Below are 24,665 nucleotides of genomic sequence, written 5' to 3'. Positions count from 1 at the left end.
TTCCTCAAATAAGGTGATTTCGGTCTGCTGGTAACTTCTTTGTTATATGCAGGGTACAATTCATTTTATGCTTACACAACAGACAAACACCGATGCACACAAAGAAAGAGTTTTAAGGTGATTAAGTCAGGACTGCACTAAAAGTCCAAACTGGATTATGCCTTTTTAAGCCTTAAAGTTCCAAAAATGGAATCCTAAGCATAGGCTCACCTTTCTAAAGTCATAGGTTCACCTTTCTAAAGTCTTCAATGACTTTAGAAAGGTGAACCTATGCTTAGGATTCCATTTTTTGAATACCGAAGCTCAAGTTACAAGGTTCCTTATTACATACACATTCAGATTTCATCATTTTACCTTAGGGAAATATGACATGAAGCAACTTTACATGAATCAAACCAATTGCCAATCTGGGTCGGCACTATCTGCTCTTAACAGGCAGTGTCTCTCCAGAATCTCAGGTCATGAAGATCTCTGAAACACCTAGACATTTAAACAGGAGATGACAGAAGACTGAAGTTGGGCTTTCTATGAGCAAAGCAGATGTTCTGCCACTGAGCCAGAGGCCAATTCCCGCTGAATGTTAATTTTAAAGCCTCATAAAGGTAATACAGTGTCAGATGACAAAAACCAAAGCATGTGCAGTTAATGCATTAAACAAGTGTGTTTTGTCAGTTACTGCAAAGGTCTATGAAGTAGGCAAGAGTTTTGGATAAATTCATTCTTTCCCATAAACAATCAATTATGCAAACTGCTGATTATCCAAAGCCTGGCTAATGAATACTCAAGTTCTAATTACTACAATTCAATGGAAAAGGTTTAAAAATTTCTTCAATGTAACTTGCATTGTCATCATATGATACATGATTCATTAACTACTCAACTGTCTTACCAAATCAACTTCCAATATACTGTTCTACATAAATGACATGTTTATACTTCACACGTCCAATTGATCATGAAAGCAATGTTTAATTTTTTGGTATGCATAAGAAGATACAGAGTGCTGAAGTCAAAAAGGCATCTATCATATGTATTATTTGAAGAATTTGAGAATTTTTGCCATTTCAAAATCAAAGCTGTCAAAAGCATTCCATGCAAACTCAAAATTCATGTTTGGCAAAGTTAAACCTTGTCAGTAACTTCTGATTTAGATTTTTAAACACAAATTGAATTCCTAAAAAAAAAAGAAATGCATTCCAGTAACCAACAAGTCCCCAAGGTCAAAGTATTATGCATTACAACAAGAGAAAATTGCACAGTAAAACAGCTCCTTTAAGTCTTTATTTCAGTGCATCCAGAAAGCCATTTGCTAACTCCCAACTGCATCATGACCTCAGGCCTATTCAGCAGATTCTTCAATAAGGCAACTGTTCTTGCAGTGAAACAGCCTTGCCTGGAAAATAATCCTTTTATTTTCAAAATGCTATCTTGGTTCTAAGCAAAAATAAGCGGTGGCTCTCCACTTCTTGCACCAAGTTCGTTTCATACCTCTTGAGGTCCCAGTCTCCTTCAATAAAATAGCCTATGATACTTTCCACAATTAAATAATCATGATCACTACAAAAAAAGGAGCTACAAATAAGATGTCAACTAAGCCAACTGTACTTTCAAGTGCGAAATGGATTTGTAGCATAACAAAGAATGTATTTCAAACAGCATCTGGGAGCTCTGCATTTCCATACAACACTGGCTTACTTCCAACATTAGCTGTGCTTTGAGAACTCAGTCAAAGGTCTCCAAGCATCTACATTCCTAGTTTGCTCCATTTTCTTTAGCTATCCTTCCTGTCAGAAATTCTCTCAAGGTTCTCACCCCCTGTCCCTCTCATTTCTTCTGAATCAACCCTATTGCATTCATCAGGAAACTCTTCACATATTAAAACAACTCATTATTTAAATATGTAACAGATTTGTTCTGTTCTAAATTTATGGAACTAAACATTTTTGTAAGGACTTCTCTGTGAGAGTCCACCAAGGCTTCACAGGGGCAAAGAACAGTTTAGTCTCACAATACAGCATGGAGGGAAGCTTTGGAAAATCAATTGAACCATGTGTTTACCTACCCACATTCATACTTGTAAAACCATTTGTGATAAAATTCTCACGGCTGCTCCAGAGGACACTTGAGGTTGAACTACAAACTTGTACCTCCCCATGTAGCTCCTGAATTTTCCACCAAAAGTGTGTGAATTCACAAATACTTTCAGTGATGACAAAGCTTTTTAACAAAGATCAAGTCGAGCACTCAGAATCAAGTGTTGGAAAGTTCAGATTCACATAATTTATATATGCCTCTGCATGTATTTTCCTTTGTGAATCTATACCATACAACAAACAATGAACACTTCACACAAAAACTGTGAAGGCTCTCACGTGATGAAGATGAACTCTTGCAGTAGAAAAATAATTTTTCTACTGCACATAAAAAAAGACAAAAGACTTGAACAAGCAGAAAGGTCATAAGAATTCTTCACAAGTTTTAAGAATACTGCCAATAAATTGACTCCAGTTACACTCCCCCCCCCCCAATTTTCCAGTAGAACCAACTTATTATCCATCAGTTTGAAAGATGCCAAAGTGATTTGTACTTATAACTGAGCAGTTATTAGTTATTAAAAATACTATGCCTAGTAATATCTAAGAAACTTCTATTTGGTCCTTGGAAGCCTCAGACTGGTGGTGTGGTCACCGTTCCATTCAAACAGAATCCCTACATTTATTTTGTGTTCTCAATTCTCCACGGTTAGAACAAATATCAAATATATTTTAATCCCCAAAATAATAACCTTCTACTTTGGCACTACTGAATTACATTCCATTACCATTATACTATTTCATTCTACGTATCCAGCTGGTTTTCTAGTCTCTTGATATTAACAATGAGAGTTAACAGGCTCATCTGCAGATATCATCAGTATCGTATTTGCCATCCCAAAATCAATAAAATATGAACAATATAGATCCAAGGACTGAACTAGCTAAATTTCTCTAATTTAAATGTTTGAACTTTTATCTTTGATCACTTCTGGTTTCTAAGTCTGCGCTACTCCTTCACTGAGTACCAAAATCAGATCCATCAAAATTTTTGTTCAGAGGTAAATCTTCTTAAAAAGAAGCAAAGAAAAGCACACATGAACTAACTTTCATACTGCCTTACTTCTTTAGCTTCTTCTATCTTTTCTTTAACCATTATCCCGGGGCCTTGGCTTCTTGTAAAGATTGACTAACAAATCTGTAATTATCTGGGTCATTTATTTCCTTTCTTAAATGCTGGGACGACAACAGTTATTCAGCAATCAAGTACCATCTTTGCTCACGATAAGCTATTACTGGTCTCTGCAAGAGGTATATTTGGTGAACTAGATCTTCATATTTCAAATGGAAATTGTCGTCTTGACAAAGACAAATATGACTGTATTAAGAAATTTGTGTCCCAAGATAGAGTCTACTCTTTTAAGCAGCTTATCACTTAGGCTCCTTCCGCACATGCAGAATAATGCACTTTCAAACTGCTTTCAGTGGTCTTTGAAGCTGAGCGGAATAGCAAAATTCACTTGCAAACAGCTGTGAAAGTGGTTTGAAAATGCATTATTTTGCGTGTGCAGAAGGGACCTTATTGCAGGGTTTTGAGTTGCATTATATTATTTGAAAATTGATAAGCTGAGAAGTACAAAAGGTATGAACAGAAGATTCTAAAGACACTAATTTTCAATGAAATATATTACACGTACAACCTTCTCTTTACTTAAAACTTCACTCAATAACCTTGCCTTTCTGGAACTGGCAATATGAGAAGCTAATCATTGCCATCTTTTTGAATGGCAATGACCCAGTCGGCATCCCAAACAATTGTGAAATGGAACAACTGATGTCTTGCAAACATTTCACCATGTATCATTTTGTATTTATTAGCAGTTACCCAGTCACCATTTCAATGTCCATAGTAAACAACATCAATCCAGCATTTTTCTACCTGGAGAGGAAAACAGCAATTATGAAGCATATATGCTTCCAGCATTACAAAACCTTCACATAAGTCTGCCTTTGCTACAATCTGCTCCAGACGTTATCTTTGTTTTATCATTTTGCAGATCATTTATATATGAAGCGCAAGTCCTCCAAGCATTCAAAGATCTGCAATCTAAAAGTACTACTATAGAAATGAACTCTATTTTGATATGCTCCAAAACCTGCAATCACAGCTAATGGAATTTGTTTCCATTTAAGGAAATGTGCACTCTAAAAGAAAAAAGATCGAATGTTACCTTTCCTTACACTCATGAACACAGCTAAACTAAAACTTTGCTACAGCAGAATAATATGACTATTTTTTTGGAAAGTACACCTAAACTACAAAGAAATTCTGTCTGTTATCTTGACCTAGAGTTAAAACCATTTCTAGTACCTACGTGGAAATATTCATCTCTCCTAGTAGTCATGTTTAGCAAAAGGAGGAGTGCTATAAGAAGCAGTTTTGAAACATTTAGCTATAATGATAATGTCCAAAGGACTATGGTTTTTTTAACAGTTCCCAAATAAAGTAAGCTACATTTAAAGACAATTATTATTCTAACTGTATATTTATTCAAAACAAACTGCCTCCTAGGCCCCTTCCGCACACGCAAAATAATGCGTTTTCAAACCACTTTCACAACTGTTTGCAAGTGGATTTTGCCATTCCACACAGCTTCAAAGAGCATTTGAAAGCAGTCTGAAAGTGCATTATTCTGCATGTGCGGAATGAGCCCTAGTGTTCTTATGTCCTTGTCTAAACTAGTTTTGATTTTTGAATGTTCTCTAGTTTCTCAAATGTCATTCTAAACACACTACTGCTTTCTAATGTGTCTTTCCCCTAGTCATCTTGTAAGTAGTAGTAGGTTTTTGAAAAATGGACACAGCCAAACTTGAAATCATATTAACAATATCTATTTTATAATTTATGACATCTTCTAAGGAGGAGGCTTACATTAAGAACTACTCCACTGCAATCAGCACATTTTTATTCAGAGACTTTATCCTAGCAGTTGCTAAATGGAGATCTCTTCCATGATACTGACATTTGACCTCTTGAATACAATAACATTATAGGCACTATTCAGAACAAGTTAAACTACAGTACCGCTGAAATCAATTTTAAAATGCTACACTTTCATCTAGAAAGCATTCTAGACTGTTCTTAGTCAACCAATTAATAGTGGCTCGGAAAGACCCTCATGACTTTAAGAACCAAAATAACATTAGTCCTGTTCACATTACAGTAAATGCACGTGCAAGCCATGTGTACGCGTGATTGTTCTTTATATGTGTGTTGAGTAATTTTCACATTACATTTGTCACATGCACGGCTTAACATGCCCTACGTTTATACAGGTATGGATTCCCAAGTTTCATCTGTAAAGTGCACTCATGCTGCTTCTTTTCTATACAGCTGCATGCAGGATATATGAGTATTCACTATAAAATGGAAACAGCGCTATGGCAGATCTTTGACCAGATATCACTTTGCTTTTTTAAACTTCGACCTCTCTTTAAAGACACTGGAAGAGCTCCCAGTTTTGATCAGAATAACAACAAGGGGTAAGGGGATTATTTATCTGCTTCCTTTTTAACTGGCAAAAGGCACATCACAACTGAGATACATTAAATACAAGGTTAAAAATAATTTTTTTTCTTAAGGCGGCATGGTGACAGCAGGGGCTTCAAATTTGTTCTTTTAAGGCATAGTGAATTTAGTGTGACCACCAGATTTCCCATCTTGAATAGCCTAAAAATAGAAGCATACATCTGAGTAAGAGATGACAATGAAACTCAGGCTCATTCCGCACATGCAGAATAATGGACTTTCAAACTGCTTTCAATGCTCTTTGAAGCTGTGCGGAATGGCAAGATCCACTTGCAAACAGTTGTGAAAGTGGTTTGAAAATGCATTATTTTGCATGTGCGGAAGGGGCCTCAGAGGCAAGTATAGGAAAATTAGGAAAGGAAGGTCATAATTTTGTTGTCCTAATCTAACTAAATTTAATTCAGAGGAACAAAGGGAGGCAGCATTCAGAAGTCATACAAAAATCACTCAGAGGAATATGTCTTTGAAGTGTTCCATTGAGAATATATCCCCAATTTTCCCTCCTCCACTTTTTGCCATACCTCCTAACAATTCACAAACAGAAACATGGACATAATAGTTAACAGGCCAACTTGCAACAAGTCACTTTGTAAGATGCCCCTTTCTGTTTCACGTTATTGGAAGCTACTCTTGGTATTCTGTGAAGTGTGTTAATTGGTTCTGAGGCAGCTTATTCTAAAAGCAAAACATACGAAGGAAAACATAATTTCTATCCATCACATTTTTAACCGGCTCTTGACCTGAGAAGCCTAAAGAATACATGATACATCCTGCTTCATTTTGTCTTCAGAACTACTGTATATGATATATCAAGTTGAGAAATGGTGACTGGTCTGATGTAATCATGCAATGCAATCCTAAGCAAAGTTAGTCCCTTCATATCAGCAAGATTAGAATGGTATAACATTGTTTAGGGCAACACTAGTATGAGCAGGAATTTGAATCCAAGTTTTACCATTTTTACCCAGCCACTGGATCTGCTGAAACATGTCATGCTATTAGCAGCTGCAGTGTGTCAAATAGTGTGTTGTAAATTGCATGGCGCCTTAGCACTTATGCACGAAAATGAGCAACAAGAGACTTGACGGATCCATCCCCACCTGCTGAAGGAGATGAGTCCCCAAGAAAAACAATTCTAGCAATGTCCACTAGTAAAAATGTAACAAGGCACCCAAAAAGCAAAAATTAGGGACCTCCAAAAAATTAAAAAGGAAGATAGTGATTTAGCACAATATGTCTATAGCAGTGGTTCTCAACCTGTGAGTCGGGATCCCTTTGGGGGTCGAACGACCCTTTCACAGGGGTCGCCTAAGACTCTCTGCATCAGTGTTCTCCATCTGTAAAATTGATAAATGTTAGGGTTAGAGGTCACCACAACATGAGGAACTGTATTAAAGGGTTGCGGCATTAGGAAGGTTGAGAACCACTGGTCTATAGTAAATATGCAGTTGAAGGAATCCTTTGAAGAAATTCCCATGTAACTCATGAGAATTCCATGAGGACAGAACTTGGCCCAGATGGATTGGTTTGGCTTTAAATTTCATCTGTGTACAACCCTCTACCCTTTGTTTATCCAGTGTTTCAGTTTTGTTGAGGACAGTGGTTTCTCAATAGGGAACAATGGAATGAATTCAATGCCCAATTTTCAAAGAACAAGAGCTTGACTCCTCACCAGTAGTACTGGTCTGAGGGAGGCACAGATAGTAAGGTGAACTGTGAGGGAACAACAACAGCTCTATGGAAAATCTTGTAAAGAAATTTCAGGTGCTAATGTGAGATAATCATTCTACATGCTAACCACCAACAAAGAAGAGTGAGGACCCTGAGCCATGGTAACATGTGGAAACAGATGATGAAATGAATCTATACTCTTCTCTTAGAGGTCTCCATATTCATGTTCTTTTAAATGATATTAAAGGATCTAAAGGCCCTTCCACATGGGCGGAATATGGTGCCCTGGGGACGGCAAAAACGCCGTCCCTAGGGAGCCATTCGCACAGGGGGCGCAGCTGCTTCGCAGCCGCACCGCCCTCACGCCGCCCGACCGGTGCAAAGCCGCCGTTTCCCAACCTCACTTGGCAAGCGAGGTTTATGGGAAACGTCGGCTTGGAGCTGCTGCCGTGCGAACGGCAGCGGCTTCCAAGCCCCTTCCCTCTCCCCACGACCGGGCAACTTACTTGTCCTGCGGCCCTCCGGTGCGTCGCCGAGGCCTCAGGACACGTCCCCTTTGCCCTGCGACTCCGGAGCGGTCACGCAGGGCAGGGGGCGTGTCCCCTGGCCTCGGCAATGTGCCGGAGGGCCGCAGGACCGCTAAGTTGATCTGACGACGGCGCAGCTCTGCGCCGTCGTCTCGGCCGATTCTGGGACCTTTCATGCGAACGGTCCCAGAGGGGTCAGGTCGGCGTGGACTACGCTGACCCGACCCCTTCCGCCTCCATGCGGAAGTGGCCAAAGTTTATTAACATCAACTTAAATGTGAACATTGATAACAGACTAATTGATAGGAATAATAGTGTCAAGCGTCTCTCAAACATGTAGAAGACAGAGTGATGACTCAGAACAGAAGAAGTGGGAGGATGTCTGATTTACTACTACTATGGAATGCTCACTCTCACTGCCGCAGGGTGAGCTACTGGGATATTTTCCAGAGGATTGGCTCTACAAAGTTTAGGAACTACTATTTTAAATTCAGACAAGGAATTAAGCTATTGCCTCCTATCTACTGCATCATATTGAGAAGGGAAATCTAGTTGTGGCTATCATTCTTGCAAAGGTGATAAACACAAAATAAAAACAAGCTATATGTTTCCCAGCAATTCAACATACACAATAATAAAGTCTGCAGGGAAACTGAGAAGCACTCTGGTTAGTTTCTTGATAAATCATTTTCAGAATTCATTTTTACATCCTCATTTCCTCTAACTAAAATCTTTGTAATCCAGTGGTAGCCAGCAAATCCAAGACACAGGGCAACTCATAAATAAGGAGTTGTTGAATATTCAAAACTCTCCCCAGTCATGCACACACAGAGAGAGAGAGAGAATCCAAATCAAGCTCATTCCCACCCCAACAAAAATCACCCGACAGGAAGGAAACTAGCCCCAGAGAAGCCAATTTCAGTCTCTCTCTTCAATAATAACAACAATAAAGAATTTTCCAACAAGGGGGGGGGGGTTACCTTCTGGTTGCAGAAGCTCACTGTAAAGTAATTCTCCATATCTATGTAAGGAGGTAATCCAAATTATAAAGCTTTTAAATAGAGAAGACAATGCCTCCCAGAAAGAAAGACTTACTGTTGTACATAAATGCAGGCCTAATGCTATGGGCTCAGTGCCATCTGGATAATGCAAAACTGTAGTTCAGCCAGGCCCCTTAAAAGGGGATGAGAATCCATCACAGAGATGCCTACCATCATGCAAGCATTCTGGACCAAATTCCCCACCTATTTATAGGATTATTTGAGTTGTTGCTTGAGGGAGGGAAGAAGCTCTGAGCCTAACAGCCCCATCCAAGTGGCGAGGTAAGTAGCAAGCTGACATTGTGGTTGTTTTGCCACTCCCAGAGAAGCTTGCCAGCGGCACAAGGAGGCTTGCAAAATAAAAAACAAACAACACGAACAACAAAACCCCAGCCTCTCTGCTATCGAGAAGCTTTTATGGGGCTGATTCCTTGCCACTGGTGTAAACCAGCAAATGGCAGGGAGGAAGCTAACTAATGTTAACTCCTCCCCAGCCACATCCCTGGGCTGCCCCCTCTGCGTCTGCAGCAAGGGGACTGGGAGACTGGTGACTGCACACTGGTGTTTTTACCCCTCTGCCAGGGTAAATGCCCCAGGGAGCGCATTTCCACCATTGGGAGGCCATGCTGCTTCCACTGCGGATTCAGCTCTTCCCCGGAGGGATCTCTAAGTTCTTAACAGCCCAATCCGAGGGAAGAGAGGGTAGTTTAGCTGCAGCCCAAAATGGCACAACCCTACCACCTCCAATGAGGTTCCCAGTAGTGCATGCTGGAAGAAAACAGAATCATTCAATCAGGTTACAAGTCCCTTATTCAGCTCAATGGGCTGCACCTCACTGCTTGCATTAATTTCCAATTTCATTTTATTTCTGCCAACACATTTATGACACAATTGCAAAAGGTAATTCAAAGTGTACTACAGGGGGAAAACCTGGCACTTTAAGCCATTTGCTTTCAGTCAAGGCAGAGAGTTAGTTTTTAATACCCTGATTTTTTCTATCTTTAAGAAGTCTTAAAGTGGCTTACAATTGCTTTCCTTTCCCCACAACAAACACCTTGTGAGATAGGTGGGGCTGAGAGTGTTCTAGAGAAATGGGATTAGCCCAAGGTTATCTAGCAGGCTTCATGTGGCGGTATGGGAAAACCAACTTGGTTCACCAAATCAGAGACTGCTGCTGATGGGCAGGAATGGGGAATAAAATATTGTTATCCCAATTAGAGTCCACCACTCTTAACCATCATGCCACACTGGCATTACTGAAACCTTTATATCATGCCGTTCCCATATCTGCATTCCAATGCAAAGCTTGGACTCAAAGGGCTAGGCAATATGGCTTCCAAGGTCTCCTTTTTCAAGAGTAAAGCACTGCACCATTTTACAAACCACAACTGAAAATGTGGAAAAACTTGGCAGAAGTCCCCTCCAACAAAGAACAAATAAGAAGAAAAAGCCAGGGAAGAACCACTGAGCTGAGCACATCAAAGGATTGTTCAAATGAAAGAACTCTTTGGGTTCCATCTCAGATGTACTTTACACTTCCCAGAAAGAAGAAGTTCTCAAACTGTGGGTTATGACTCTCTCATGGGGTGGTAATGAGATCAGGAGGAAGAAGAGACAGGCGGATTCCGCATGGGCCAAAAACAGCGCTGTGAAAATGGTATAAAATGGCCCATGTGGAATGTGGCAAATTACTGCTTCTGGACAATGTGGGCAATGGCTGTGAAATACAGCTTGCTAGGTAGTGCTATATTCTATAAATACTAATTAAAAAATTACATATAAGCTTGTTCAGAGTTGACTTGTGCGAGGTTCCTGTGCTTTGTGCTGAGAAAGGGGAACACAGCACAGAATTATTGCAGTTTTCAGAAGCCATGAAAAATTAATTTTATAGATGGAGTCCACTTTTCTAAGTTTGAGAAGCACTGCAGCAAAGCAAACATTCTTATGCCAAACTGCCTCATGAATTTATTAATTCTTATTGCCTTTATTCTCTCCAGTTTTCACTTGAAAATGGAATGTGAACCAATTAAATAATGTTTATTTAATCATGTAATCAACATTAAATATACATAATTTTGTATGTCACCCAAATGAAAAAGGTATAAAAAGGAAGCATGAACTATCTTGCGTGTGTGTGTCACCAAGTCCCAGCCGATTTATCGCAGCAAGGGGATTTTAAGGCAAGTGAAAAGCACAGGTCGTTTGTCGTTGTCTTCTTATGTAGAGTTTTCCTTGGTGGTCTCCCTTCCAAGTACTGGCCCTTCTTAGTTTCCAAGCTCTGACAAGATTGTGAGCTATCTTGCAACCTAATAAATACCGCCAGCTCTTTACAGAAGGGAAAATATCAACCAAAAGAACCAGAAAAAGTTTTCCTAACATTCAGCTAAGAAAAATTGCCCCAAATAATCAACTGAAATTTAGTTAACTCAAGTTTAGTTGAATAATCTATTAACTGAAGCTTGTTGCCAAAATTTAAAAGACTGTGTTTTAAATGATTATTTAAATCGGAAAAATACTTGTAGTTAAATTTTAAAAAACAAGTAAAAGTCTGCATCAACTATGTTCTTTCATAGGTATGTAATTGCCATTCGTGGAGATTTGATTAGGAAGCCTAAGGAAGGCAGGGTTTGAGATATAATGCCTTAGCAGGATATAATGCCACAGAATTCACCCTCCAAAGCAAATCCAAAGGACTGGATGTGGAGATGGGCTGTATTTCTGGGAAGCCTCCAAGTTCCACCTGGAGGCTGGCAGTTCTAGTACATACGAAAGATGAAACGACAGAGAAGGTGTTCTAACTAGTTACACTTCACCAAGATTATTGTAACAGGCATTTGTGAACATAATCATATTGGATAGTGCTTATATTGTTATTTCATGAAAGCTCTTTAATGCATTAGTAATCCTTCTCTCTGTGGTTTTAGTTCTCAATGGCCCACTTTATTCTACTGCCCAATGTAACAAACCTATGGGTATATCCCTCCTCTCTTCTACTACTGAGCTAAATGAAACAGTGTATTAGGATTAAATTATTCCTAAACTGCATACCATCTTGTTTAATGTTAAGTATAGTACTGGCTAGATTCTTAACATGAACTCAACAGTGCACAGGACAAATCTTCAGGACGCATCAGAAATAGAAAATTTATATTTTTAATAATATTGCCTATACTGTTGCATAGTATTTATGTAGTTTACATGCAGCAGTTTCTGGTGGCCTCTGATGTTTGGGGAAGAAATGAAAAACAACAATGGAGTACTACTGTTGCACAGCATATTTTCCCCTGTGCCTAGTGCAGCCAAACACTACACATAACGACTCTGATGTCCCATGGAATTCAATGCATAAAAATACCATCCTAGAAGAGATTCCTATACAAGCTGCAGTGAGAATGAAACTGCATGTTAACAGTGCTCAATGAATCATGTCCACAAAAATGCATTCTTTATACATCAGATTTTGAAACTCAGAGCATCTACAGCAATTAGAAGTTCTTACTAAGCAATCTGTTGCTACAAAAGCAAGTTATACATGAACCCCAAGTTTTTCTTACAGATGTGTCCTGCAAATGCAAACAAGTTCTTGCAGCTCTGTGATGCAATCCAGAGAACGTTAGGTGTGCCCAGATCCCACTGAAGTCATTTTGATTTAAGATATTAAAGCCACAATATTATGTCCTTTCATTTGAGGAATAGCTTCTACGGAATTCACTGCAACTTGCTTCTGAGTAACAATGTTTTGGAACAGGCTATAAGTCTATGGCCCCTTCCACACACGCAAAATAATGCGTTTTCAAACCACTTTCACAACTGTTTGCAAGTGGATTTTGCCATTCCGCACAGCTTCAAAGAGCACTGAAAGCAGTTTGAAAGTGCATTATTCTGCATGTGCGGAATGAGCCTATGTTTATATTGTTAAAATTGAGTTGAAATCCTACCAGTTTTGGAAGAACATGGTGGGGGTGGGTTAGAATTAAGGGTGTTTGCTTCCACACAAGCCTAGCAAACAAGGATGATTTAAGGGAGGGACTATGGCATAGTGGTAGAAGATCTGTTTTGCATAAGAAAGGTCCCAGGTTGAATCTCCAGCATTTCCAGCTAAAAGGATCAGGTAACAGGTGATGTGAAAGACCTCTACTGAGACTGTGGAGAGCTGCTGCTGGTCAGACATGATGATATTGGTCTTGACAGACCAAGGGTCTGAGTCAGTAGAAGTCAGCTTCATGTGTTAACACTTGTCTAACAGCAAGAATCACTGAACTGTGTAGGACTTCTGGACAAAGGTTGCAATGGCATGCCTAATTTTCTCTGAATCAAGCCTGTGTCAACAGCTGTGTTTTAAAGTTAGGAATGGTCCACTCTTCCAACTGTGTTTAAGAGAAAACCTATTAAACTTTAATTTTTCACAGCCTTTGAAGATGAAGGGCCTGAAAGACAGTCTAAGCATGCAGAATAGGAATGGATAGCATGGGATATTTAATGGAAACAAAATGTCTGCCTCATGCAATCAGGCAACTGTTTGTTTGAACTTCCATAAATATCTTTGTTAGAAAAACAACTCCTTTCCTCAAGACAAAACAAAATCTACCATCACCACAATAATTATATGTGACCTAAATTTAAATAAAACTGCACAAAGTCTAAAAGGATGTTTCCTAAATTTGGCTTGCTGTGGGTTTTCCAGGCAGTGTGGCCATGGTGTGATAGTTTTTGATCCAAACATTTTGCCCACATCTCTGGCTGGCATCTTCAGAGGCAAGTCACAAGGAGTTTTTTCCCCCCTAAATTTATTAAAAAGAATTCCTTCTTGGTCACCAAACATTACCCTTTTCCTTCTCAAGCAGAATATTCAACAGATGACAGCCATTTATTTCTGAATGAATGGCAAAAAGGTGAAACATGTTTAATAGCAATGTTCTTTCCTACTCCCTGGGTCATCACGCATCACAACACACACAACACAAACATGTTATATGTACACCTGCAAATGCAATGTGTACACACGACGTGTACATTGTGACTATTCTTTTCTACCAAGTATGAGAACCCACACAGCCTCTTATGGTTTTAGGGAACCAAGTTGTTTTAAACTCCCCTTAGTTACAACATATTCTTAGCATAGTTAATTGTAAAGCTTTGGATTTGCTGCTACAAGATAAGTTTAGTGTGAGCAAATAGAACTCAGAGAACATTGAGCCAGGAAATGTATGTAAATAACAAAGATGTATTTAGTTAATAGGTTAGTTTTTAAAAAACAGATCAACAGCCTAGGTCCCCAGGTACTCCAGAAGAAACCTGGCTGAGGCACATAAGCTTAAGCTAGTTATGGCTTCAGCATCTCATGTGAATTAACGTTTTCAGGCACAAACAGGCATTCACTGACTAGCCTGGGTTGGATCCTTTCACACACAGGATTCCACTCACACCAGCTTGCCCTTTCTCAAAAATGACACTAAATGGAACAAGGTCTGCTCATCACCAGAGCCAGGCTGAAGAACTGGATACTGTCTACTCCCTCCCAGAGGCAGAGTTAAACCACTCTGCAATGTGATTAGGCAGAGTTACTGCCTTTTCAAATCTAGTATGTTTCTGCAGATCAGCTTTGCTCAGAGTGCCCAGTTGATCAGTGTACAGAGATAGCAAAGGAATCTTATTAGGTCCTGAGCTCAGAGATTTTCTGTATTCCTCAGTAATAGATGGCTAAACTGACTGCTGCAAGTCTTCTTGGGCATTCCTCAGCTAACCCACTCTCTTCTCAGAAGCTGCCCTGTAGAGGGAGGAGGGGCTGTGAGATAAAAGGGTCCTGTCTCATGCAAGGTATTAGTAGGGAATCCCCTCCCTCCCTACATTTCCACAAGCAGGACAGTCCCTAACAACAGTGCTTTAGGCAATGGAATTGGCTGACTCCTGCACAAACAGCTTGGCACTTAGCCTACAAAGAACCACAATAGCTGAGGACGCAAAAGGAAAGTAAAACTTGGAACTCATGTTCTGCTGCAAGGCCATAACATATGCTAAAGGTACGGTACATTTATTGTATAGGTAAAAAATAGACGCGAATATATGATGAAAAGAAGCTAACCACATGCCAAGGAGTGAGCAGTTCCCCAAGGCTATGTGTACATGTCATTAAACCAACACATGTTTTCCATAAGGTCCCTTGCATGAGAGCACAGGTTCTAGGCTTAACTTCCAGTAGCTGTCTTTTCAATCAATGAAGCCTCTAAACACCATATGAGTATGTGCCAGATAGTGGTTTATCTAACAAATTCAGCTAGCCCCAACAGGATGAAAATAATCTGTAATAACTGTTATTTGGAGCACCTACAGATGGTCAAAATGCTGTGCATACACAGGAGCATTTTGTTCTCCCCATCATAACCAACAAAGACCAACTGAGACCAGCAAAGTATGGTGGTGGCTCCATGTACACATTTGTAAATGTCTTACCATATGAATAGGCCCAATCAAAATGAAAAGTCTCCTTTACAGCACCATGTACAGAGTCTCATTTAACAGAATTCTGAGAATGGCAGTTGGATAATTCTGACAATTGAGATTGGTCAGTTGGCTGAAAGAGACAGAGTTTGGAGATGGCTATGTAATCTGTAAGCTGTCTGGTGGAGGATTCTCTTCTGGAGTGAAAAGACACACATTTGGGTTTTGGATCAGGAAGAATCTATAACCAGTTATCTAGAGAAATAACTCTAAGGTTGATAGAACGATTCCTAAGAGTTTAATGGGAAATAGCTCTGGTGAAAGGAGTGATCCTGACCTAGACTAGCTTAAAGGAGAAACTGAGGAGGGGCGGCATATTAAATTAAAATTGAATAAAATAAAGTGTTCATAACTCCTCTAACTAAAGACTCATTGAGTAAAAAAAATCTTCAGTAAGAAACCAACCAGTGTCTGCCAAAAAAATCCACTCTCAGTAGCAGATAAATTTATAACTTGTGTGTGAACACCTTACAATACATGACTTGAACATAACTATCTCAAGTTCATCCATTTTGTTACTCTGTTGCAAACCATATTCCTGTTATGAAGTTTTGCTAACCCGACTACTAAATCCTCCAAAAAGAGACAAATAAAACAATTTTTCAGTTGTACTTCAAAAAAGTCTCTGACCTTTCATAGAATACAAGGCATATGGCACAATTAGTAGCAATGATTTATTTATTCATTATTTAGGCTTATATACTGCCCTGTCCCAAAAGGGTTCACAACAGTTTATAAGTCTCAACAAAAATAGTGAGGACTGGTGTATATGAGAACAAATAACACATTAATAGAACAAGAGGGCTTCTGTCATAGTCTTTCAAAGGAAGCATGCTAAGAAAGACCTAACCCATACTTTCCTCATCAGGAAAGCCATAGGCTACAATGAAACTTGTTCTCTTGAGGCAGTCACTTAAGTCCAAAATACATTACAGGTTCACTTAGAGAATTGTAGAGAATTTCATTGATATTTAGTTGAATACTGCATGAGTTTTGAGCTTTTAACAAGTCTGTGCAGCACATAAACTAGCAGCTCTTCTGAGCAAGTGCAGTGAAGACCAGAACAGTGTGTCCTCTTTTTTTGCCCAATCCTGAAAAAAACTTCACAGGCATTCCAAGAGCAGTCATAGCTTCAAACTGCAGCTTTGTTTACAGGTATTTAGAAGGCAGTGCTACCCTTTCCAACTATCAAATCAAGGTCCAGTGCTTCACTATGGATTACTTAGAGACCTGACTTTTATTTCCTTTTAGATTTTAATCCTTGAAATTACAAGAAGAAAAAGAGAAAGAAGCCTCCTCACCTCTATTTTGTTCCGCAGAAGCAAAAGTACACTCTAACAAGATTCCCCATCAAAACTTACCAATATAATTAGTTTCTGAACCAGTCATTATGCCTACTCGGCAATGATTTACCATGGGTACCTTGTTACACCTTTGAAATTATAGAGGAAAAGGCTGAAAAATCTTGGACCTTCTTTTACTTAAAGAAGTAAAGTGATTTACTTAAAGAACTTTAAGTAAAGTGATTTACTTAAAGTAAAGTGATTTACTGAAAGAAGTAAACGGCCAAATTATTACAGTCAAAGATGCTATAAAGTTAATAATGCCAGTGAAGATGGCAACTTGCTTGTACTCACCCTTTTGTTTGAGCACCACTTATAGCAAGATTGGGAATAACAACTATACACACCCTAGGCCTACAGCAGTCAGAGGTAAACCAGTTAGCAAAATAAACTCTCTCTGAGGATCACCAGCAAGATGGTGCTGTACCATCATCTCCAAAGAGGCGGGGAGGTGGGGGGGGGGGGGAATGCATTCAGCATTGGAAGAGATGCCCTTTATTTTTTCCCCTCCCTTACTGCTTGGAGCATCCCTTCTATGTGAAGTGACAGTCTAAAGCTCCCATGACAGACTGCACATTCCTAATGATGCTTGAAGGAATGGAATGGTGCCAATTTACCACATGTGCCTTTAAAAAACGGCAAACCAGTTGCAAACCAGTTTTTCACTTGGAAATGTAAGCTAATGCTGGTGTCGCGCTACTCAGTGAATCATTAAAATCTATTTAAAAACTTTTATCGTTTATTTCAGTGTTTCAAAGTAAATTAGCTGATATGTCTTTGTAATGAACAGAAGCATCATGACTGTTGCTGTTCTAATGAAATTGATGTTTTAAATGAACTGACCACATATTTTTTTTACTGGTCACGGATTCATTGCTAGGCAGAGTAGAAGACCAAAATATGACTGACAGTTCTTGTTCATTCTTTGGGAACAAAATGGTAATAAATATGCAGTGGCAACATTTATCATGGCTGATTCACATATACACCTGTGCCATCAAATCACAAACAACTTCAGGTGACACCAGCAAGGTGCTTTTAAGGCAAGTGAGAAGCAGAAGTGGTCTGGTAATGCCTTCCTCTGGAGGGTCTTCCTTGGTGGTCTCCCACCAACCCTGCATAGCTTCCAAGATATATATCATGCTTCCTTCTCTCTCATAATTCAGTTATAGCTTCAATATAAACAATTCCACAGAACAAGCCAGAGAATTGGACTACTGTTAGTTTAGCACCACTGTGCTAGATGCTGTATAAACAGAGAAGTGGCATGGTCACTGCCAAGAGGACTCAGGAAGTTAAATATTCAGAGAAAGCCTTATAGAAGTTGATCTCAAGAAGGAACCTGAAATAAAATGAAACAGCTTGGTGAAGCTCACTGTAGTACGTAAAACAACATGTACAGGAACATAGATATAGGAAAAGAAAAAAGTCCTGGTGAATAGTTGGAGAATATGCAGAAAACATAAAGGGGCTAAGAACAGAATCAGAGACTTAAGGCCAAGCTTCCACACGATTCCTCCATGTAAGAAGTCACTTCCATGTGGCAAAAATAGTAGGTACCACCACTGGTCCACAGAAAAATCTAACAATAAAAGTCACGCAACACCTTCTATGGATGCCAACTAAAAACAATATAACACAGTTTGCCAGCTTTTGAGTTTCCCAGAATTCTTCACCAGTCAGGATGTTTTTTGAAAGGGAAGAAAACAAGAGAGAGAAGAGCACTCAGGATTCCATGGCATGCTGGAGAGAAAATGAACTAGGTTATTTTTCAGACAAGATCTACCAGGCAATTACATGTTGGGTGGTTTGCAAACCATCACATGGGAGCACAAAGAGGTATGCCTTTTGAGCGATTTGGCAACCTTTCTTTCAAGATAATGGTATACCGTATAGTTTAAACTTTGCACATTTCTTCATTTCAACTGGTCAAATGATACAGCCTCAAGTACAGACATTTAACTATTCACTCTGGGTACACACATGCTACCGTATTTCTCCCAAAATAAGACAGTGTCTTATATTAATTTTTGCTCCCAAAGATGCACTATGTCTTATTTTCAGGGGATATCTTATTTTTCTGCTCCACAGCGGCATGCTCTGGTGTTCTGTTTGACGGGCATGCTTCCAAACAAAAACTTTACTACGTCTTGCTTTCGGAGGATATTTTATATTTAGCACTTCAGCAAAACCTCTACTACGTCTTATTCTCAGGGGATGTCTTATTTTCTGAGAAACAGGGTATTTGGTAAGTGGTTGTACCTGATTATAGATAGACACTTTAAAGTCAGCTCTTGGGCATGGTTCATTCATTCACAAACTGAGGTGGTAGATTTCACCACAGCAAAAGGTGGTACAATTATGATATGATCTACAGCACTTCAGACCATAGGTGGAAGACTACATTTATAAATACTGTATACTAACGCCACAGAAACAACCCCCCAGAAAGTAGAAAACTAATATAAGGAGCAAGCTTGGCTATAATCTTGCTCTGTGTTACGTGTATGATAACTGCACATGTGAGCATTCAGAAAATGATATAGCATGTCCACAATGTCTATTCTACCACCATAGGACTTTTTCACCATATTCTGCTACATACTTCAATCTGCTTCATACAACACCCTGCCATGAAGCAAAGAGAATTTTAATCTCCGTATTTTTAATCATGGCAGATATTCTCCTGACAAACAGGACATTGTAGACAGGAAGCTTACTAAATAGCTAAGTGCAGGCTAAGAAAGGTTGCCATAGTAAGCAATAGCCCATACTTACCTGCTAAGTACAAACCATTAACAAATAAGTTACAGTCAAGAATGGACTACCTTTGTGCAATTATTTACTTAAAATATCAGTTCCCCTCTTTTTGCTTCAAAGGGACACAATACAGCTTCTAACCGTACAAAATGGACAAATATTTATACAGCCACATATAACAGGAATAAGCATTTATATAGTAACTGGACAACCAGCTGGCACACAGTGAGAGCACTGGAACTTTGTCAGAAAGCTACTAAGTCAGTCATGGTTATTTCATACAAAACATACAAAACATCCCCATACTTTCACGTACTTTCAGAGCTTGGCAGGCTCATCAGGAGTATTTACTCCATCTATTCACTCACAGGACACTATAATCTTGTCTCTTCTCCACTGCAGCCTTATTCACCTACTTCCACAATTCCAAGAAACACTAGCCTTGTTCACATGTTACAACAAATATGTGCACAGTGAGAGAGAACCAGTTTAGGATCAGAGTGTCTTGCTGGGATCTGGAAAGTACAGGATCAAATCCCCACTCTGCCATGGAAGCTCACTGGGTGACCTTGGTCAGTCACATACACTCACAGGGGCGTTGTGAGGGGAGGAGAAAGATCCAAGCCATTTTGGGCCCACAGTGAGGAGAAAGGCAGGGTATTAATGTAGCAAAAATAAAATATACCAAAGCATGTTCACTGTACAAATGAAAATAGGGACTGTTACCTGGATAGAGATGGGGTTTAACAGTCACACGTGCAGCTACATATACATCAAATGTAATGTAAGAATTACTCAGTGCATGTATAAAGAAAAACAGCACATTGTACGTGGATGATTGTAAGTGTCTTTACTGTAACTTGCGAACCATCACGTTTTTCCTGTAATGTATTTTAAACATAGTGCCTTTAACATTATATTTAAAAACTCTACTTCAGTAGCTACACCTAAGTGAGTAAAACATGGAAGACAGCCTGGGGAAGGGCAGCTTAAAAGTTTAGCAGCATCACTCCAGACAGGATAAAATCAAAACAAGCATGCATAAAGCCTAGCATATAGCATAAGATGTAAAACTCCTGTCAAAATGCAGAGTAATGTCACCAATAACAGCACCATTGAACAGGATCACATGCTACTAACACACACAATTTTTCTACTGGGACAGTAGTTCAACACTTTGGCAAGGAAACTCCCCCCAGTATTTTTCCTCCAAGGCCCTAGAGCCAATTCCTTCTCTAACCGAGTATGTGTTGTTCTTCTCTCCTCTTCCGTAAAATAGTGTGCACCTCTGATTACCTTCTAAAAATGTTCTGCAATACTTTTTCCCCTCTACCCAAACTTAACAGCATTGAAAAGTAGGTTCTGCCTGTCCATGCCTTATCATAGGATCAAATACAACTTTTTTACCTTTTAAATGCTTCAGCAGGGTTCCTCTCACACTCTCCAGGCTGCAAGAGACTTTGAATAGCAGGGTCTCTCAGTTTGTCCTCATAACCTGGAATCAGCCCACTGTGCCCAATCTGGGCCACTAACCCTCGGATAAACCCTCCAATGCAGAGCGTGTCCGAATCCTGAGCCCGGCAAAAGTGGAAGGCCAGGGCATGATGATGTAAACCTCTCTGTAGACTGGCAGGCGAGCTTGGCCACAGCAACTCAGTCCAGAGGGCTGTCTTCCCACTTCCAGGCCCTCCTACCAACAACACGCCCCAGGAGGTACCCTTTCCAGGGACGACACAAGCATTGGTGCCGGAATTGAGCACAACAGATGGTTTGCTAGCAGAGTTGTTGCTGCAGCTTGTCTTCTCTTGGAGGCAGTGCTGGAGCTTGTGAAAAACCCACTCTCGACAATAAAACTGTTTCCCCTGCAGCAAACTGGTCTGAGCCATCGTATGGACTTCCTTTGGGACACGTCAGAAGCCACAAGGAATCTTAAAGTTTCATTTTAAGAGAGGTCCTTAAATCCACACCGACGCACATACTGCATGGAACCCCGTCACAGGGCAATGCTGTAACTGGACTCTTCATCCCCACATGTGCAAAGACATTAACATCTCTCGAAACAAGGGCCACCTTTGCCACCGAAGGCTTGACAGCATGTGACACATGACAGCCCATCCAATTCAAAGATAAAACTACGTTTGATGCCAGGGCTCAATAATATTTTGTATATGATGTAAAAGGTTGCTCAATGCCATGACCAAATTCGTAGTTCAAGGTCTGCAGATAACACATCTGAGGCGAGGGAGATGCTGAGATGCTAACATGCAATATCCCCACATGTTCTTGTGCTTCACTAGATTCCAGTCATTCCAAAATGCATTCAGATGATTTGTACAAAAAACACCAAAAACAGCTGCCCACATCAAGATGAGACTTGTGACCATGCAATACAAAGGACCTCTTTTTCCTGATGCGAATGCAGTTTACAGAAACATGCATCCACTTCACTTAGTGAGAACTGAGTTTGCTGAAATTCACACAAGCTTCTGTGGTTTGAGGAAGTCCTTCAGATGAGAGTTCAGTGATAACATGAGATGGAACACGAGGAAGCTGTTTTCACACAGAAAAGATTCAAATGCTTTCCTGGAGACCCCATTATTTCAGTAAAGTTCTTCAGGTATCTCAGCAGTGGGCGTTACGCCAAGCACTCTTGCTCCGGAACCTGAAATTAAGCATCACCAAAAACAAAACTTGTTACCAACATGCTCAAGAGAATCCAATCCTCCAGCAATTACAACCACTTGTTGGAAAGCACAATGAATCCAATCAGTGGTACTCCTGATCGGGGCTACAGGCTGCAGACAATGTAATAAACTATCCTCCAGACTCCATCCCCCAAGGCTTTACATGGGTACAGTGTGGAACCTATGCGACTGACATTCAACAGAGGGATTAAAAGTGACCTTGAATGCAAAAGCTATCCAAAAGTGACACCCTCTTCCCCCAGAACCTTTCTATGCTCTTTAGCTTCCCCTGAGGCTAAAACCTTCCTGTACCTACCCTCGATTATATATGCCAGGAAATCCCTACAGCTCTTGGTAGTCTTCTTTGTTCAGGGATGGTAAACAGTAGGAGATTCGGGAGCCTCCGCAGCCACGTTTTAACTTACCGTCCTCCGCCGCTTTCTCGCCCCTCCCTGCTTGCCTCCCCCCCTCCCCGCATCGTTGCTGGCAGCGGGCTGGTTCTGTCATCTGCTCGGCTCCCCTCGGCCGGATCCCGGCAGCGGAGCGATCCTTCCATTCGTCCAAGGCTTTTGTCTCCCGGTCCCAGTCGACCAGGCTCGGCGTTACACCGCAGCTGATAAACCGGCCGGAGCATCTCCCTTCCCCCCGCCCCGATCTAAGGTCTCCAGAGTCGGGTGGGCGAGAGAGAGAAAGAAGCCGCAGACTCACGGAGGCAAAGAGGGATCTCGGTCCTTTGGATTCCCAGACCCGTCGCTCCGAAGAGACACACGCCCTAGCCCCATCCCCCCCACCCCCCAGCACAACAGAGATCGCGCATAAGGGACACGCACGCAGCGCCCGGCTGGCTGCACAAAGATCCGGGCGGCAGGAACAGTGGCCCCAGTCCCCCCCCCCGCCCCCAACCAACCCCCGATCAGCGATGCACTTGGTTTTCATACCCTGGGAGGGAAAGGGGGAGTCCCGTTCCGCCTCGCCCCCACCCCGTCACTTCGCCAACTCCAATCGGCCGCCTCCCTCGCCCCTGTCCTGGCAGGATTCAGATTTCAAACAGAGACAGCCCGGAATCCCCGCCTCGGGTCCCAACTCTGTTCGCCGCGTCCCCCTTTTCACCTTTGCCACCGGGAAGGGCGGCGCGCAGCCACGCTTGCACAGGCCACGCCGAAGAGACAGGGCAGCAGCCGCCGCACGCGATCCCGGAGCAGCCGCGGCGCAAAGGTTTGCAACAGCCGGACACCGTCAAGACAAAGCCGGGGCGCACTCCAGGCACGCCCCAAGCCGCGCAAGTGGGCAGGAAGGAAGGTGCAGGAGGGACACGGAGACCCTCTGGCGGGCAGGCACGCGCAGGAGGGGAAGGAAGGGGCTGCAGGCTACAACAATCCCAGGCTGTGACTTGGAAGCAAGTCTCGCCGACTGAAGTGCAAATGCACACAAGGTCAGGCTACACGCTGCCCTCGACTTGTGCTACTGCCGGGGAAATTACAGAAGTCCGAAGCCACAATTCGCCCCCGCCAGTCCTGGATCCCGACCGGGACCAGCACCAGGACGGAGCAGGCTGCATGCAAGAGCCGCCTCAGCCCAGCCTTCCCTCCAGCTGGACTAGCAAAAAGCCTCCCCCTCCCGCTGCTCCTCAGTTACCTCCTGGTTCAGCTTCGCTGGAGAAGGAGGCGGCGGCGGCTGTTCTCTCGTCCCCTCCCGCAGCCGCTGGAGCCGCTCCCCCAAAGCAGGCGGGCGGAGAGATAGGCGTGCCCGCCGCTTTGCCTTTGCCTGGGTGCTGGCTCTTCCCCGCAGGGCCAGTCTTCCCTTCCTCAGCGCCGCAGAGCCACGACTGTCGCCGGCAACCGCAGAAACCCCTCCGTCCCGAATCCCTTTCTTAACCTGTCTGATTAGGCTTCCTTCAGCTCCTCCTGACGCTTGCCCTTAGGCCACGCCTCCCACTCTCGCCCCGCCCCTTCCATCCTCAGTAGAAAGATGTTTGGGGTCTCTATATGGGTGGTGGGCGTGGCTTAGCTTTGCACCACCTGGGAGAGAAGGGGCGTCCGGCCAGGAGGAAACCGGGCGAAGTGGCTGATGCTCTTGGTCCTTAAAGCTTTCGAGAGCTTCTTCGGTTGCTCTAAGTATCGCCTCATCGATCCATCCCAACTTTTGTCCTAAGACCTAAGTAGAGGGTGCGATTTTAGACATATTTACTCAAAAGCGAACCCCACTTGTGTGTACCGCACCCAAATGCCCCTAGGATTGCAGTTATGCCTTTGTATCTTTACTGAAGTGTCGAACGAGATCCAAACAGCTTTTTTGGAAAACCTTGGGACTCCATAATCGCCCTCCACGGCCCAAATGCAACCCTGGTCCCTAATACCGCCCTAGCGAAGGGGAAGAAACGGATGAGTCTCGGCGACTTTCTTCATGCCTCTCAGGCAATTTTAATATTAAACATTGTTTGTAGCTCATGGACAGATGCCAACTCAGTGTAAACTGGGGATCCAGGACTGAAAAGTTGGTGCATAGCCATGCGCATCCACT

At 41.7% G+C, this 24,665-nt stretch overlaps 1 protein-coding gene across 7 annotated transcripts in view; it reads right to left on the bottom strand.

Annotated features, from left to right (window-relative positions):
• The window catches only part of ANKRD50 (ankyrin repeat domain containing 50), a 55,170-nt gene extending 31,128 nt beyond the window's left edge, over positions 1 to 24,042 (bottom strand). The window contains exons 1-2 of one of the 7 annotated variants that reach the window (XM_048509319.1): positions 23,781 to 24,042; positions 20,869 to 22,123 (exon numbers count right to left, since the gene is read on the bottom strand). In XM_048509319.1, coding sequence (XP_048365276.1) covers positions 20,869 to 21,347 — 479 coding nt within the window. In that variant the 5' untranslated portion in view covers positions 21,348 to 22,123; positions 23,781 to 24,042. Of the gene's footprint in view, positions 1 to 20,868; positions 22,124 to 22,461; positions 22,583 to 22,853; positions 22,911 to 23,083; positions 23,104 to 23,255; positions 23,376 to 23,780 lie in introns of those variants that run through there. The other 6 variants (XM_048509320.1, XM_048509323.1, XM_048509321.1 and 3 more) reach the window with 6 other exon arrangements.
• Positions 24,043 to 24,665: the final 623 nt, after the last annotated feature.

Source organism: Sphaerodactylus townsendi, linkage group LG10 (genome assembly GCF_021028975.2).
Source record: "Sphaerodactylus townsendi isolate TG3544 linkage group LG10, MPM_Stown_v2.3, whole genome shotgun sequence".
NCBI classification, from domain to species: Eukaryota; Metazoa; Chordata; class Lepidosauria; order Squamata; family Sphaerodactylidae; genus Sphaerodactylus; species Sphaerodactylus townsendi.
Note: the sequence above shows the minus strand (reverse complement) of the source record. Positions and strands in the feature narration are given on the sequence as shown.